This window comes from Panthera pardus, unplaced genomic scaffold (genome assembly GCF_024362965.1).
Source record: "Panthera pardus isolate Hobbes unplaced genomic scaffold, ASM2436296v1 HiC_scaffold_17, whole genome shotgun sequence".
In the NCBI taxonomy this organism is placed as follows: Eukaryota; Metazoa; Chordata; class Mammalia; order Carnivora; family Felidae; genus Panthera; species Panthera pardus.
In genome coordinates this window covers 21,472,555-21,488,473 of record NW_026526732.1, presented here as the reverse complement: position 1 = coordinate 21,488,473, position 15,919 = coordinate 21,472,555, and the positions used below count along the sequence as shown (strand labels likewise).

Here is a 15,919-nt window from a genome sequence, read left to right as displayed (position 1 = left end):
TACCTTATTTGATACCTCTGCTGAGTAGAATATCTCTTCTGAGGTTTGTGATATGTACATGTTAGTCTAAGGCAAAGCATGAAATGTTGGTATGCGTAGTATACCTACCTTTTAGATAAATATCTTCCTAGAGTATTTTTTAGTAATCTCCACACTCAACATGGGGCTTGAACTCACGACCCTGAGATCAAGAGTCACATGCTCCTCTGACTGAGCCAGCTAGGTGCCCCAAATATCTTCCTAGAGTTTCAAAGAGACATAGAGGAACATTGAGCTTTAGACCAAACTTGGCCCAGCAGCCATCCCGATCGTCATTGTTTCTACTTCACTTCCATCCAGACATGAGCCTTGGTGTGTGTGTGTGTGTGTGTGTGTGTGTGTGTGTGTGTGTGTGTGATTTGTCTCCCTAGGGAGGACGAGCATGCCCTCATCCAGCAGTACTGTCAGACGCTCGGAGGGGAGTCCCCGGTCAGCCAGCCCCAGAGCCCAGCTCAGATCCTGAAGTCGGTAGAAAGGGAAGAACGCGGAGAACTGGAGCGGATCATTGCCGACCTGGAGGAAGAACAGAGGTGTGTTCAACCTGGGAGAAGATTTGTTCCCCCTGGGCAAACTTCTAATGGGAGATTCCTTAATAATAACTTCAGTATGATCCCTACCCATTCTCTTTTCAGAAGTGGTTTCTAAGAAGTCAAGGTGGAGTCAAAATCTTATCGGGGATTAACAGACTGGGGCACTGGCTGCAGATTATGAACGTGAGGGTTCAGGGAACACTTGCTTAAAGCTATAGCTTTGTCCTTGCTTCCTCATCTCACTGTTTAATGTTTCTGCCTGAGAAGAAGTCTCCTGAGCTCAATCTGAAGCTCGAGGGCAGTTTCGGAGAGAAAACCGTGCCCACAGTAGTAATTCCAGTTGTTCCTTTTCTGCACTAGAAACCTGCAGGTGGAATATGAGCAGCTGAAGGAGCAGCACCTGAGAAGGGGTCTCCCTGTCGGGTCACCTCCAGACTCTGTCGTGTCTCCTCACCACACATCTGAGGACTCAGAACTTATAGCAGAAGCAAAACTCCTCAGGCAGCACAAAGGTCGTCTGGAGGCCAGGATGCAGATTTTAGAAGATCACAATAAGCAGCTGGAGTCTCAGCTCCACCGCCTTCGACAGCTGCTGGAGCAGGTAGAGTGTGTGCACCTCGGTGGGGCTCCCGCGCCCCCTCCCAGCCCGTCTCTGTCCCGGAGCATGGTCCCAGCATCAGCAGAGGGGCTCACTTGCAGACTGTCACCTCCACACCTGATTAAGACTGGCTTAGGAATCCCTCTTCAGATGGAAGTATCACACCCTCCAACCGCTCAAAAAGTGGAGTTTCCCATTCTTTGCTAACACTGAAATCTGTCTCAGCTCTGAGTACTTTAAAAGGAAAGACCCTGTAACATACATCTGCATACATTACATGTGGGAAACTCTGTAGAGATTAAGGGGAAGGAAGTGATCTGAACTGTTCAAGCTAAAGCCTTTCTTCCAGTGAGCTCTTTTCAAGAAATTAAGTAACAGATGTTTATTAATGTGCAGCTATCATTTCCTAACACTGGGCCATGTTTTATGGCAATTTGTATACTTTCTTGACGATAAGAAATAGAATTTACATTACGATGAATGCACACCTGTATGGCAAATACAAAATAATTATTATAAAGAAAGGCTGTCTCTTATTTTCTACTTTTAAATTTCCTTCCTTTCTTCCTTACTCCCCGTGCCTGCCTGCCTTCTATCCTTCCTTCCTTCCTTCTTCCTCTCTTCTTTCCTGTGTTCTCTTTATCTCTACGTCCCTTCCATTTTTTTTCTCTCTCTTTCTTTGTGCTGGTCAGCACCTACCAAATCAATTTTATAGCTCATCAGTGGGTAATAGCCCACAATTTTGAAAAATACTGTCCTTTGAGATATAAAAGAGGCATCAGATGGAGTGTTTTGGTGCTTTCAGTCTTATTAGGGACCAAGACAAGATAGTACAAAATATAACAAGATAGTACTGCACATAGAGATACAATGCCATAGAGAAATAAGTACTTGATTACATCTAGCAGTTAAAGAATGGGAGTCATGCCACAGAACTAGCAATGAAGACGCCTTGGTAACAGGTGCATATTGGGTAGAATCCCCACAGATGAGGCTAGACTTTCTCTTTCTTGAAAAATCTGTGACACCAACATTCATGTCATCTTTTGCCTTTTTCTCTGGACTGTAGAGTGTGGGGCCCCAGGCAGTGACTAGGCATGCCTTTCTGCAGAAGTGATTTATCCAAAGACAGAAACAACTTTTTCTCCAGTGATTTTCTCAAATTTCAGAAAACCACCTTGTCATAGTTGCTGTCAGTATCTTTTAACTTGTCAGAATCATTCAAAACAGTGTAATTTCCGCATTACCTACACAACAGGCCACAGATCACCCCTTTTGACCATATAGTTTTCTGTATGTCTGTCACTGTTTCGGAATTTATATTAGACTGTTTTGGGGAAGGCTTACTTTGGGCCTCCAAAGGGTGCCCCATTAGAAAACAGTAGTACCCCTAGAGTGCCCCAAAGCCTGGCTTTCTTTGAATCCTTTGGAATGTTTGAGTCCTCCTCCCTGCCAGTCACATACACTGGAAAAGCTACATATACTCTAGCAGTGTGAATTTGAAGTTTCCCCGTGGTGGAAAGGATGAATTTTCTTTTGAAATCTCTGATTTAAAATATGAAGTATTATCATTAACCTAGTGCAGCGATGGAATCATTGCAGAAACGAAACAATCTTTATTTGCCAGAGCCTGTTGGAGAGCTAACGGCTCTTCTGCATACGCACACTCCGCACCCTCCCCCTGACTCTCACCACCCCATTAGACAGAGCTGCCTAATGGCTCATGTGCCTCCAGAATTGCACAGTAATGCTTTTAGAGATAGCTGATATCTAAATGGCTTTGTGTATCCCAGACTGTGGACCTCTTATCTCTTCTTAATGACTTAGCATGAATGCCAGAAGTAGATGGAAAATTTACCTGATAGTAAAAACTGGCAGAGCCTCCAGACTTCAACTAATATAAATCTAATGGAAAAGCCGCCATCAAGAATATTGTAATTTCTGCACTCCCTGGAAAATGAATCACGCTTTCTAATTTGACTATGTACTTGTCAATTTATCCATCACTATTTCAAAGCTTTGTGCAGAGTGCATTTACAAAGTGTTTTCTAGGTGTCAGATCCTGTTCTGATCTCAGAGGAAACACTAACTGAACACCCTCCTCACAAAATCCTTTAACACAGGCAATCGTTTCACCGCCTGTCCCCAGTTTACAAATAAAGAATCCACGGCACAGGAGCGCCTGGGTGGCTCAGTCAGTTGAGCATCCAACTCTTGATTTCAGCTCAGGTCAAAATCCCAGGGTCGTGGGATCGAGCCCCACATCAGTCTCTGCACTGAGCACAGAGCCTGCTTGGGATTCTCTCTCTGCTCCTCTCTCCAACTTGCATGCTCGCTCATTCTCTCTCTCTCTCTCTCTCAAAAGAAAGAAAGAAAAGAAAGAAAGAAAGAAAGAAAGAAAGAAAGAAAGAAAGAAAGAAAGAAAGAGGAAAAGAAAAGAATCCAAGGCATAGAAGGTTATAAAATTTGCTCAGGCAGGTACTGAGTGGTGGAGTTTGAATTCAAGCATGTGAATCCAAAATTGTGTTCTTAAGTCTCTAATACCACATTTAAATATTGATTTAAATAAACAAATGAGCTGATTTTGAAATTGGATAAATTTACTGTATGAGAAGCAGTGCTCGTTTTTTTTTACAGATGAATGAAACCTGTTTCTAGATTCACTTGGTTGACATAAAAATAATAGCACAATTGAGGGATGAAACTGACACTGAAAAATAAATCTTGCATTATAACCAACTGAGCTGTTCAAGGAGCCCAAACTGAAGGGACCAGACCACCCAGTATTCAGCTGAGATCGTAGTGAACCCACCAGACTGATGAAAACATGTGTTCTGAATGTCTGAGACCAAAGAACTCTACATGTCTCAGTTATCCATGGAAGTAAGAAACAGAAACGTGTTATTTGAGTTCTTCCTCTGCCTTAACATCTGCATGTGATTGCAGCCGGAATCTGATTCCCGAATCAACGGTGTCTCCTCCTGGCCTTCACCTCAGCAGGCTGCACTGACCTACTCGCTGGATCCAGACCCTGGCCCACAGTTCCACCAAGCAGGTTGGTGTCCTTAAGACCCGGCCAACTCCCCCGCTCTGCTCTGCGCTTCGCCATTGGTTGGTTTTTCATTTTCAACTGTGTTCTTACTCCCCGGTACCTTAGAGCAGAAAGGAGTTTCATACTCTCTTCGTGCTCAGCTGCGTACAAAGACATTTTAACAAGACCAAAAAAGCAAACATTCCAGAATAAGAATCTATAATATATTTGCTTATATACTGTGTAGTAGTGGATTGAATTTTGGTGAAAGATGGAAAAAAGTACTCTTTTCGTTTGGGGATGAGCAACAATTTAATTTTGGCTTTGCCTTCAGAGTGATTCTTTTTTTAAAGTAAATTTTCTGTCTTTAAAATTTATATTTATACGTATTCAGAAAATAATCCTAAAGTATATTATATACCAAGCGGGGTTTTCTCTGCCCAGGTCTGAGAATGAATATTCTGCTTTTTCCATCCTCATCCCTATAGACATTGCCACCCCTCCTGCCCCTGTCTGAGGCCAAGGTCTCACCTAGCCTATTATTGGTCACAAAGGGGACTTGTCACCTCTGCTAGGAAAGCCTCTGTCAACCAGTATTCAGGAATGGCATTTTGTTATTGATGAAATTTAAGTTCTGAAATTCTACTGAGGACCATATATTTTCACCAAATTAATTTGTTTCTAAGATATATTTTGCTGCATTAATCAGAAGGAAACCTAAGGTATTAATATTATCTGAATTGTTTTAAAGAAGTGAATTATTTTGCTCTTGGTTATAGAATAAAAATCAAGGTAAAAAGTATCTTCAAAACTACCTCTAGATTTGTAGCAGCATAAGCTAGCCCATGCCAAAGTCTCCAAGAAGAAAGAAGGAAGGAAAAAGAAACTGGTAGAATATTTTTTATATGAAAAAACACTTGGAATGCAAACTAATGGAATTTCATCTAACAAATTGAAATAATATGACCACATTAACTTATTTTTCACTCATAAGTTTTCCCTTGGCACATGGAATCTTCCTACAGAGACATCTAATGCATTTTATTTATATGAAATTATATTACCAACAAATTGATACAAAAATGGTTTTAATATTATTTCCCAAAATTGTCCTTTTCATAGAGTCTTATTTTCATGTTGATATTTAGAGGCCAGGATTAGGGTTTTTCTCCCAATGTTGGGTTTTGGTGGAAAGCTGGATGTTCATTTCGGAACGTCTATTGTTTTGTTTCTCTGCTGCCCCAGCGGCGGAGGACCTGCTGGCCCCCCCCCACGACACCAGCACGGACCTCACGGAGTTTATGGAGCAGATCAACAGTACATTTCCATCTTGCTGCCGTGAGTATGAAAGACCCCAGCACTACCACTCCACCTTCCCTTCCATTTCTTCTTTCCTGCTTGGCGCCCTTTGTCTTCTTTGGTAAGATAACAAAAGCCGCGATTAGAAACAGGATTGAATATGATTTGAAAATAAAGCAAACATTCCGTATGTCGACCAAGCAAATGAAGCTCAGCCTAGATACCATCGTGTCACTGGCTGTGGTGATGGTGCTGCTCTCTGAGAGGTTTCTGTTGTGCCTTCTGAAGGATAACATGAAGGCAAACCAAACAAGTTGCTTTGTAAGAAGAAGTTACCCTCTTCAGTGCAAACTGTAGTACGAAATGTGTTATTACTTCAAAAAAGAGCTTTTAGCACCCAACAAGGCATGAAAATGGTCCTTTCTGATGTAATTCGCTCTCTCTCTTTTTTTAAGATTTTATTTTTAAGTAATCCCTGCACCCAACACGGGGCCCAAACCTACAACCCCGAGATCAAGAGTCAAGCTCCACTGACTGAGCCAGTCAGGCACCCCCACTCTCTTTTCTTTGAGGGCATCAGAGTCAGTTCTGGGAGGGGATTATTTTCAGATATTTTTTCTCTTTTGTTTTCTTTCTTCTGATTTCTCTTCTCATGGAATGAAACAGTCACTGCATAAAGGCCAAATAATTGAAGGCTTCACAGATTATGACCCTGTGACTTTTCCATATGAACAACCAAGAGCCAGAAAATAATCAAATGAAAGCAGTCCAACTCCCAGAGGAAATTACATAATGTTCTTATTTATTGATTTTTCCCCCCAAACTTTTTAAATTCATTCTCGTCATCTCAAGGTTTCTACTGAGCTCTCACTTGGGCGGTTTCAAAGGGAAGCTGTGCACTTGAATGCATGCTAACTACTTAATGCCGCAATTTATCTTAAATAATCTTTTAAAGAAACTTGAATATGTTATTTATAACTTTTAGGGTGATTTCCACTCAAGTTGATTTTTAAATCTAGGCAGCCATCGAAGTAAGATGTTAGTATGTATGTATACCACTGTAGATATTAGATATATGTTATATATGGTAGTACATATATAAAACTGCTTCTCATCTCTCCCCTTTTCATCCTGTCCTCAGCAAATACCATCCTAAATGATGAAAAAAGGCATCACCAGGAAGGTAGTTAAGTAAGATATACTGACTTCATTAAAAAATATGCTTCAACTTCTACAATTCTGCAGTTTATAAAAATGCCATCATTAGCAGGGAGTGGAAATAGCTCTTTGAAATACAGTCTTCCCTGAATTTTCAGAAGTATTTTCCTAAAGGACATAGTACAGAATTCTATAAGCACATAAATATATTTATATTTGGGAATGTGTCATTTTCCAGTTATTATCTGTGTTATAGTTCTCAATGTTTCTTGAATTGTATTTATTATAGGTCAGTCCCTACACTCCCCCAAAAACATGTGCCCATGTGTGCAAATGTGTATGTGCACATACACACACATACACGTGCACACATACTTTTTTGGCCTTCTGGAATCTCACAAAGGCTTCAGAGGGTCACTTGAAGCCCCTACACTATCAGATTGTTGCCTGTTTTCTAGGTGCTGTAACAGCCACAGTAGATGAGCAGATCAAATCTTTTATATTAAGGTTGAATTTTCTAGAGATTTTTATTCTGAGTTGTATGTTATTTAATGGCTAGATAAAACCTCATCTTAGTCACTATAAAAGACAGAATTTCAAGATTAAATTTCTAAATGAAATTACTTTTTAGTTCAGCTTAAATCCAAATACATTAATAATTAGCTAGGAACAAATTCTGCAAATCAAAGCCTATTTATAAGTTTGCATTTAAATGTCATGATGGACATGTTCAATTTAAAAGTCAGTTGGCAGTGAGTTAGGATGGGAAATATGTTTAATCAAATGCTTTACAGTGTCTATAGATGTATAATTTCCACATTAAACTTTTTAAATATTTATTTATTTTGAGAGAGAGAGACAGAGTGAATTGGGTAGGAGCAGAGAGAGAGAGGGAGAGAGAGAATCCCAAGCAGACTCCACATTGTCAGTGCTGAGCTGACATGGGGCTCAATTTCATGAACCATGAGATCTTGACGGGAACCAAAATCAAGGTCTGAAGCTTAACCGATTGAGCCACCCAGGTGCCCCTAAATTTTTTATATTAAAAATTCATGGTGTTTTTTTTTTTTTAACAGTTTGTCACAAAGCAATTACTCTTAAATATTTTTCATAGTATATTCTTATATGTAAATGTTATAAAAGTCTAATCTGGCATATTTTAGAAGAGAATATAATTAAATGTAAATAATCATAATTATAAGGCAAAATGAATAAAAAAAGAAATGAGTATGCTGCTTCGGAGTGTGTCTCCTTCTCTTTCTCTGTCCCTCCCCCCCTCACTCTCTGTCTCTGTCACTCGAAAGGGAATAAATGTTAAAAAAAAATTTTTTTTTTTTACTTTCCAAGATAGGGACAGCTTTCCCTTAAAAAAAAGGCTTATTTATTTATAAAATTGATACATAGTTTTAAAAATTGTGTCTAAAGTTATTAAACCTTTTAAAAATTATTGCAGAAAAGATATAGTACCTGACTTAGACTTTGTGCCCAGTACATGTTTCTGAATTGAATGAATGCATGAATAAATACATTTTCTAACAGGAAGGTTTAGTTGGTAAAGTTTCCCAAGATAGTATACAGAAGGTTTGCAGGGTTCATTTGCTTTCTTGCCTCTTTTAAGTTGCTCAGCTAGCAATATTTTAATAAACTTTTGCATTCCCAAAGCTTCCTGACCACCCTTGGAGGATTTCTCTAAGCAAATCGGATTGGCACTCTCCCAATGCCAAACCAATCCCGTGAGCCCCTGTTACTAATGAGAGCTTTAAAACTGCTTGTCACCAGCATACAATGAATTGATCTGCATGTTAATCTTGACTTTTGATCCTTTGTGGATTAACAATTAGCATGGTCACAAGTGAATTTACACTCCGGGCAGTCCTGGAATTAAAATGAAACTATAATCATAAATCCTAATTGCATGAATTGCCTACTTAAACATGACATTTTTGTGTGTGTACCTATACATTGTTGTGCATAACACTTTAGAATTTCTCTGTCTCAAATTAATATACCTGTTGTTCCTGATAGCATCCTTGAATTATGGTCTTTTAAAGTCTTCGTTTAATTATTTACATTAAGTTTCAGAGCAGAGAGGAAGGCATTTTCATCTTTTCCTGGCAAGGCATTAATGAAGGGAATTTGTGTTGTCTATTAACTAATGTACATATTAAAATTTTCACTAACTGCTATAAGTGGGGTTTTTTTTAATGTAAAATCCTCGCCGTGTTTTCATTTATGTCATCCATATATAGAGGATACTAGTCCTGAGGATTTGGGGCCGATAGACCAACAAATGCTTTTAAAATTATTTTTTATCTACAGGCATATTTTCACAGTGAGTTGCCTGTGTTTATTAAACTTGAGTGGCATTCATCACAAACTCAAAACCTACTAAAATGCAAACATTTCCTGGTTTCTTTTAAAAATATACGGGCGCAGTTTGTTCAGGGGAGTACCGTAGCCTTTTATTTGATAAGAATCTATAGGGCTCATGATGCTGATTTGGAGCAACGTGGCTTCAGTTTTGGTTTGGGTTTAGCTGTGCGTTACGAGTAAGAGAAGTATAGTAAGAGAAGCGTGTATAATAAGAGAAGTGTAAGTGTGTGTGGTGTCCTTGATATTTGTGCAACAGAGGGCTCCCTCAGCGTAGCTCAGTGGGAAGGATGCCCACTCATGTTTTCCTGCTATGACCTATGCATCTGGCAGGACTAGGCTGGCTGGATTTTAGCCTAATTTGTTCCCTCCAGGCATCATAAAGTTGCCCTTCTCGTTCACTCTGATTTTCTCACAAAGCCCCCACTATGTGGTCGTGGATGTCTTTTTTTTCCCCCTTCAGCACAAAAAGATAAGAGATGGAAGGAATGCAACATGCTAGATGATGAGGGACGGTTCTTATTTGACCAGATGTCCCCATCACCGGGGGTGCAGAATATCCTCTGACCCGCCTGCCCGTGTCCGCCCTCACAATGTCCCCTGGGGCATCCACACTTTTGTAACCAGGAAGGAATTCGAGCTGCTCAGCAGCAAGGGCGAATCAGACCCCATATAACGACTTATCCAGTGCTCTCAGCTGGGCCCCAACAAGGCACAGTGATTAGCCCAAGTATCTAAAGACTGTGGGAATTTGGCCAGCCCTTTGAGGCAAGCACATTGCCACCAGCTTCCTAGACCCCTGGGGTGAGCGTGAGCCAAGGGGGGGGCAGAAACTGAACACTCATGCCCCTTCACTTCCCGAATCACCTGCTGGTCAGAATTTGTACTAGTTAGCAAAATATGCAAACTTGCTCTGTTCGGATACATAAATCAAATACATGGCGTGATTTCAAGAGGAAATTTTGAATTTTTTTTCAAAACAAGTTATTTGCTGAATGCTTCGGTATGGACTTATCTGAGAAAGCCAGCATATGTTTTGCATATTTTGGTAGAATTTTTATATCTTATAGGACATAGGATATGAGAAACTAGGGAAAAGAAACTAGTCTTTGTTAAAGCATCTAGCCAGAAAGAAAGAGAGAGAGAGAGAGAGAGAGAGAGAGAGAGAGAGAGAGAGTGAGTGAGTGGAAGGGAAGAAGGAACCAAAACTTGTTTCTTATTTTCTTATTAGCACCCATTTAACAGCTGGGAGCCATACACTCCACACTTTTGCGTGCTGAGAGGGGGAACCAGCAAAGCAACCCTAGCTCCTTCAATTGATTTCTTTTGTTTTCTCTTTCAGCCAATCTCCCCAGCAAACCACAGGTAAGCGTTAATGGGTTGATTGGCTCAGGTGTTGTCGATTACAACCTGGAGTAAGCAGATTAGCTGCTTTTGATTTCAGTGCAGATTTTATTCCCCATGTAATTTAGTAAACTTGCTTGACGTTTAAATGTTAGTTAATTCTGTACAACAGTTTGTCAGTCTGGGGAGAGGGAACCCTTCCCAAGCCAGTTCTTCCAGATGCCCAAAATACCAAGTGCCTGATCCTTTGTGTTCTAACAGCTTTTTAAGGGCCGCAAATACGCTATGCAAAGTTACCCTGGGTCGATTTGGCTGACCACTGTTCTCCCGGATATGTACTTACGGTCACTATCACAGAACATTAACTTAAAGCAGTGACTGCAACGGTACACAATGTGGTTTTGTTACTTTGAGAGGGAAAACATTTTGATTCTTCATTTAAAAATTTGCCGAGGTTGGGGAGGGGAAAATTTGCTGAGAAATGTTGGCAGCTTTGGCTTTATACCTTTCAGTGTTTTCCTTATCAGGTGCTTTTAGTACTAATGAGCCACAAGACCATAGTAAATCTTTGGAGAACATGTTCTTTCATGAACTTGTTTATTAATCTTTAATATTCTGACTGTGTTATTATCTTGATGGCAAGAGGGGCTGGGGTCTTAAGGAGAAGCACAGACGGTTGGTCTTTAGGACCTGGAGGGAAGAAAAGGAAATCTCAAGCCAATTAGCAGGTGTGATGTGAGAGGTCAGGAGATGGAAGGACTTCATCTCCATGAAGAATCATCTTCCGATTGCTTGTGTTGTCTTAGTGAATCAGAAGCCAGGGCTTCAGCAGAGAGTGAGGACAGGAGGAGGTGTCAGAGGTGTGAGGAGAGACTGGAGGATGTGCCATAGCTGCTTGGAGATCGGGAAATAACAGACAGGGAAATAGTGTGACTGCAAGGCAACATTGAACATGACTTACGGTGCCTCCTTGTGAACAGCTGGCCTGCAAAGGCTGTGTGTTGTCTCCTGGCCGCCACGTTCAGGTTCATAAGCACAGGCACCAGAGTCGGGCTGAGTGTTGCATTTAACCAGAGTTGAAGTTTTGGTTTGGCCAAGAGAGTACAACACTTCAAGGGAAGAGGCAAAGGTATGATGATGATTGAACAAAGTATCCAAGCTTGTAGGGAAAGAAGTGATGATATGTTAGGTGCAGGAGACAGAAAAAAAAAAAAAGGGGGGTAGGAGCAATGGATTGTGGTAGCAAAGGGTGGATGGAGTTGGGGTCCTAATGGAAGTAAGTGGGAACGTAAGGTGGTTGTCAGAGGCAGGATGATTGAGATTGGAAGTGTTGGAGGGGGTGAGGTATTGGTGATGGTCCATTTGGAACTTTGAGTGAGTGACAAGAGGGGAGGACACATTCCCTGGAGGAGAGGAGTTCAAGGAACCGAGAGGCCAGATTTTTGGAAGAGTCATCTATGTGGGCAGTGAAATCACTAGGATTTAAACATAGTTTTAACACGATGACAGTGAGCCATTCTTCAAGAAGTAAGGGAACATGACCCAAGGGGTCAGAAGATGACTACAGAGTGTGTGGTATAGTCTAATGGCATGGGATTCAAAGTTGGGTGGAGAGAGCGAGAGAAAAGGGCCTGAAAAAACACAACGTGGACCTAGAAAGGACGTATCCAATACATGAAGAGTGTGGGAGATAGAAAACAGTCATATGTGAGACGGTTGTGGAGGAACCTGTGTCTTCGGGGGAGATCCAGATATTGATGTGTTCAGAGAAGAATTGACGGGCATGGGTTTTAATGATGATGGATCCAACCGTACGACCTTCCCTTCAAAACATTGATGCCACTCCCTTGAGTGTGAGCTGGATGTATATCCTCTCTTGCCTACGTGTACTGGCCCTGGTCCGTTAACTGGCACCACTGCACACCCTTCAACTGTGATTCATGTCTTGCGTGCCCCTGGTCTGGCCCCCAGCTTGGGTCGGAGACCGGTTGGAATTGTCAAGGATACCCCCTCAGCCACAGACCTCCCACAGTCCCCCAGGGAAAGATGGAGTGCTTGCACCAGCTGAATTCACTCATCTTTGGTACCTCCAGCAAGAAGAAGCCGAGTGCTGCCTATTTTCACTTGGTTTCCAGCCTGGGCAAGAGAAAAGTCTTCCAAACTTCCTCTACACTGGCTGCAATGATAAAAAGCAGACTAGATGCCTTCGGGATGAAAGAGAAAGACCTCATCCCAGGGAGCAAAAGTCACATGGAAGTAAAGGGTCCCCTTTGAACACAGCCAAAGGGGCTGTGGATAGTTGTCAAAGAAGTACTTTTATTTCTCAGAAGAGTTGACAGGTCTCTGCTACCTGTAATGTTCTGTGTAAATGTTGTTCTGACAGCACTGTTTCCCTTCCCACAGGCAATGTGAAGTATTCATCTAGCCAGTCAACATTTCCTGACTTAACAGTGTTGCCCTTTTCAGCAAATGCCAATTCCGAGTTCCATTTAATCAGAAGCTCCGTGGCTCCTTGAAACATGCTGTTGAGCGCTGACTGTGTGTTCTACTGAAGGAGTAAAACACTGACTATCCAAAGAGAAAGGATATTTTGTTTTTATAATAATCATATATTATTGGGTTTTTTTTGTTCTTCCCTTTCTATGCAACTGTAAATTAATGAACAGAGTGGTATTTGGAAATGGTATTACATTTGTCACTGATTTGTATACTGTATACAGCATTGGGAAAGTGGGTGGGGGCTTTCTAAGATGATACCTTCTTGTTATTAACCATAACAAAAATTGCATAAGAATTAGAAAACAGTGTTACATTTTTACATTCCTTTATATTAACCTTGTACAATAACTTCGTTTATTTCTTCCGCTCTTTTACCATTATGTTTTGGTTATTTATAATTCACCAGCCACATGACCACATAGATTTCCTGTATTCATTTCCATGATTTGGCCAAATTAATAAGTCATATATTTCAATTAAATATTTATGTATATGAATTAGGCTACATCTCTTACATACCACTTAACTTTATTTGACATCATACTTAGTGACCACTTGGATAACCACAGTAAAAGTCCTGTGGGCCTAACTGGCATTCCTACTGGGATTTGTTTCCAGCATTTTATTTCCCCGCTCCATGTAATAAGTAGATCTTGATTTCTTTATTTATTTCATGTCCCGGTATATATGATAGAGGAGACTTAGAACAGCATTATAATAATCTCAAAGATCATTTTTACCAAAGGTTGCCCATTGAAGTATATTCTCATTTGGACACAGAAAGAGAACATGGGATAACATTTCCTTAGTTGCTAAGTCTTGATTTTCATCATTAAATACACAACAGACCTTTACTTAATCGTGCTACCAGAACACATCTTTGTCTCGAATTCCCTTTGAAGAGAATTTTATTTTGTTTATGTATACTCAAGCCATTTGTAATTCTTGAAACTCCCAGTTCTTTTCTTCCTGACAGCAGACAAATTCAATGCCTGTTTCATTTTACCTTTTGGATGAATGATTACATCTTTTATTACTTTTCATTTGATCAGTATATTTGGAAAGGATGTTTATCAAAAGCCCGTGTCACTGCTTCCATAGAGGAATAAAATTATGCCTAGATGGTGGTACCCCTGCCTTTGAGTCAATGCTGTTAGGTATTTGGTTTGGCTTCTGATTTAACATTTAACTGATTCAGTTGAAACGTGTTATGTAATTACCAAATGTAGAGAAACCAAAAAAGAAAGAAAGAAAGAAAGAAAGAAAGAAAGAAAGAAAGAAAGAAAGAAAGAAAGAAAGAAAGAAAGAAAAAGAGAAAATCACGTGTTTTGATTCAAGCGTATGTGCATTTAAAACATCAGGACATTTTAACTTTGGGTTCTCTTGAACTGGGATTTGGCCAGAAGGAGGCTTAAAGTTAGAAATTGCTATTCTTTTAGAATAGGTTGGGTGGGTTGGGGGGCAAGGGTGTCTATTTGCAGCATAGATATTTTGAGAAGAAAATTGTTTTATATAAGAGGAAAGCCATGACCACCTTTCTACCTCAGATGCATCTTCATCCATTGTGTTGGAAATAGCTTTATGCCGCTGCAGTCTGCAAAATCTAGAGCTTTTATCAGGCCACATCAAACCCAAGAAAAGCACCTATTTAAAGAAAAAAACTTTCCCTGAACTCTGAACGACAAGTTGTAGATTTGGTGTCTTCCTTGTTCTTACTTTGAAAAGTTACGTATTAATTTTTTTCTGCTTGTAATTGTGTGCAACATGTCTTCTATCTGCTATTAAGGAAAAGCTACATAAAACACTACATTGTAACCTTCTAAGTAATAATAAATAAAAATATATATATATATCACAGTAACAACAAGGGGAAATAAGTATGTAGTTCTTTTGAAATATGTGGTAAAGAACTAATCATAGACTATCATCTAATCTGGTTACATGTTGTATTTTTCATCCTGAATAAAAGTAATTTTAACACAAGATGACTTTGATATTCTTCAGCTGTGTTCATTGGAGAGACTGAGCTTTGAGTGTACATTTATGAAAATAAAATACGAAAAGAGCCTGTATAATGATAAAGCTATTATTTTCTTCTATTTTCTCTCCTACACAACGAATGCATTCTTCCTCTTGTTCTACTGTCTTTCTGTGTGTCTCTCTCTTCTCTCTTATTTATATAATTCTCAGTTTCCTTTACAGATAGAAAGCTTATAGATAGGGAAAAATAATGTTGGGTGTTAAAAACATACACACAAAGCCTATCAGGCTTTTGTTTTAATAACTTGGATGCTGTTGTATTTACTTGATTCCTCTTCCAAATCCACTTAGCCGCATGCCCTTAAATAATGTGCTTTTTATATATGCACTGTGTTTTAACCATTCTGGTAGTATGTTTAATCCATTCCTGAAGCCATCCTGTGGGAAATAGTGTTGAGAATTGTATTACTTGATTCTAAAAGTAAAAGCTACCTATGAAATAGAAAAATCCCCAAACATGTAATTTGTTAGAATAAAACAGATACATTCTAAGGAACATGCATTGTAAGCATCCTGTTTACCCCAAAGTAATAGTCACATTAAGCATTCCTAAGGAAACAATTGTTAAGTTCTAGTAACCTGTTGAGTAGGTAATTGGAAAGGGAAGTGGGAACACAAAACAAAGTATTGTTTTTACACTAAGCCTTTAGCTTGTTATTTCTGTCTATCCTTGAGATTATATGTACATTTTTTTAAGCTTATTTATTTATTTTGAGAGGGAGGGAGGGAATCCCAAGCAGGCTTTGCGCCTGATGTGAGGCTCAAACTCATGAACCATGAGATCATGACCTGAGCCAAAACCAAGAGTCAGACGCTTAACCGACTGAGCCACCCATGTGCCCGTGTACATTTTTAAAGAATGTAGTTTGCCCTTGGATTTCTCCCTGCCGCCCCCCATTCAACTGTTTCAGTCAACCAACTATTTCAGTGGCGTTTCTAAATTCATTAGTTGAAACTTTAATGCAAACACAGTAAAACACCACTAACACCACACTACCCAGCACTCTAAAT

At 39.9% G+C, this 15,919-nt stretch overlaps 1 protein-coding gene across 7 annotated transcripts in view; it reads left to right on the top strand.

The window, feature by feature from the left end:
• Positions 1-14,851, top strand: part of UTRN (utrophin) — a 487,285-nt gene extending 472,434 nt beyond the window's left edge. For all 7 annotated transcript variants that reach the window (XM_053904408.1, XM_053904406.1, XM_053904407.1 and 4 more), the window contains 6 exons: positions 411-569; positions 930-1,170; positions 4,114-4,222; positions 5,444-5,536; positions 10,368-10,390; positions 12,773-14,851. In XM_053904408.1, coding sequence (XP_053760383.1) covers positions 411-569; positions 930-1,170; positions 4,114-4,222; positions 5,444-5,536; positions 10,368-10,390; positions 12,773-12,781 — 634 coding nt within the window. In that variant the 3' untranslated portion in view covers positions 12,782-14,851. The remainder of the gene's footprint in view (positions 1-410; positions 570-929; positions 1,171-4,113; positions 4,223-5,443; positions 5,537-10,367; positions 10,391-12,772) is intronic.
• Positions 14,852-15,919: the final 1,068 nt, after the last annotated feature.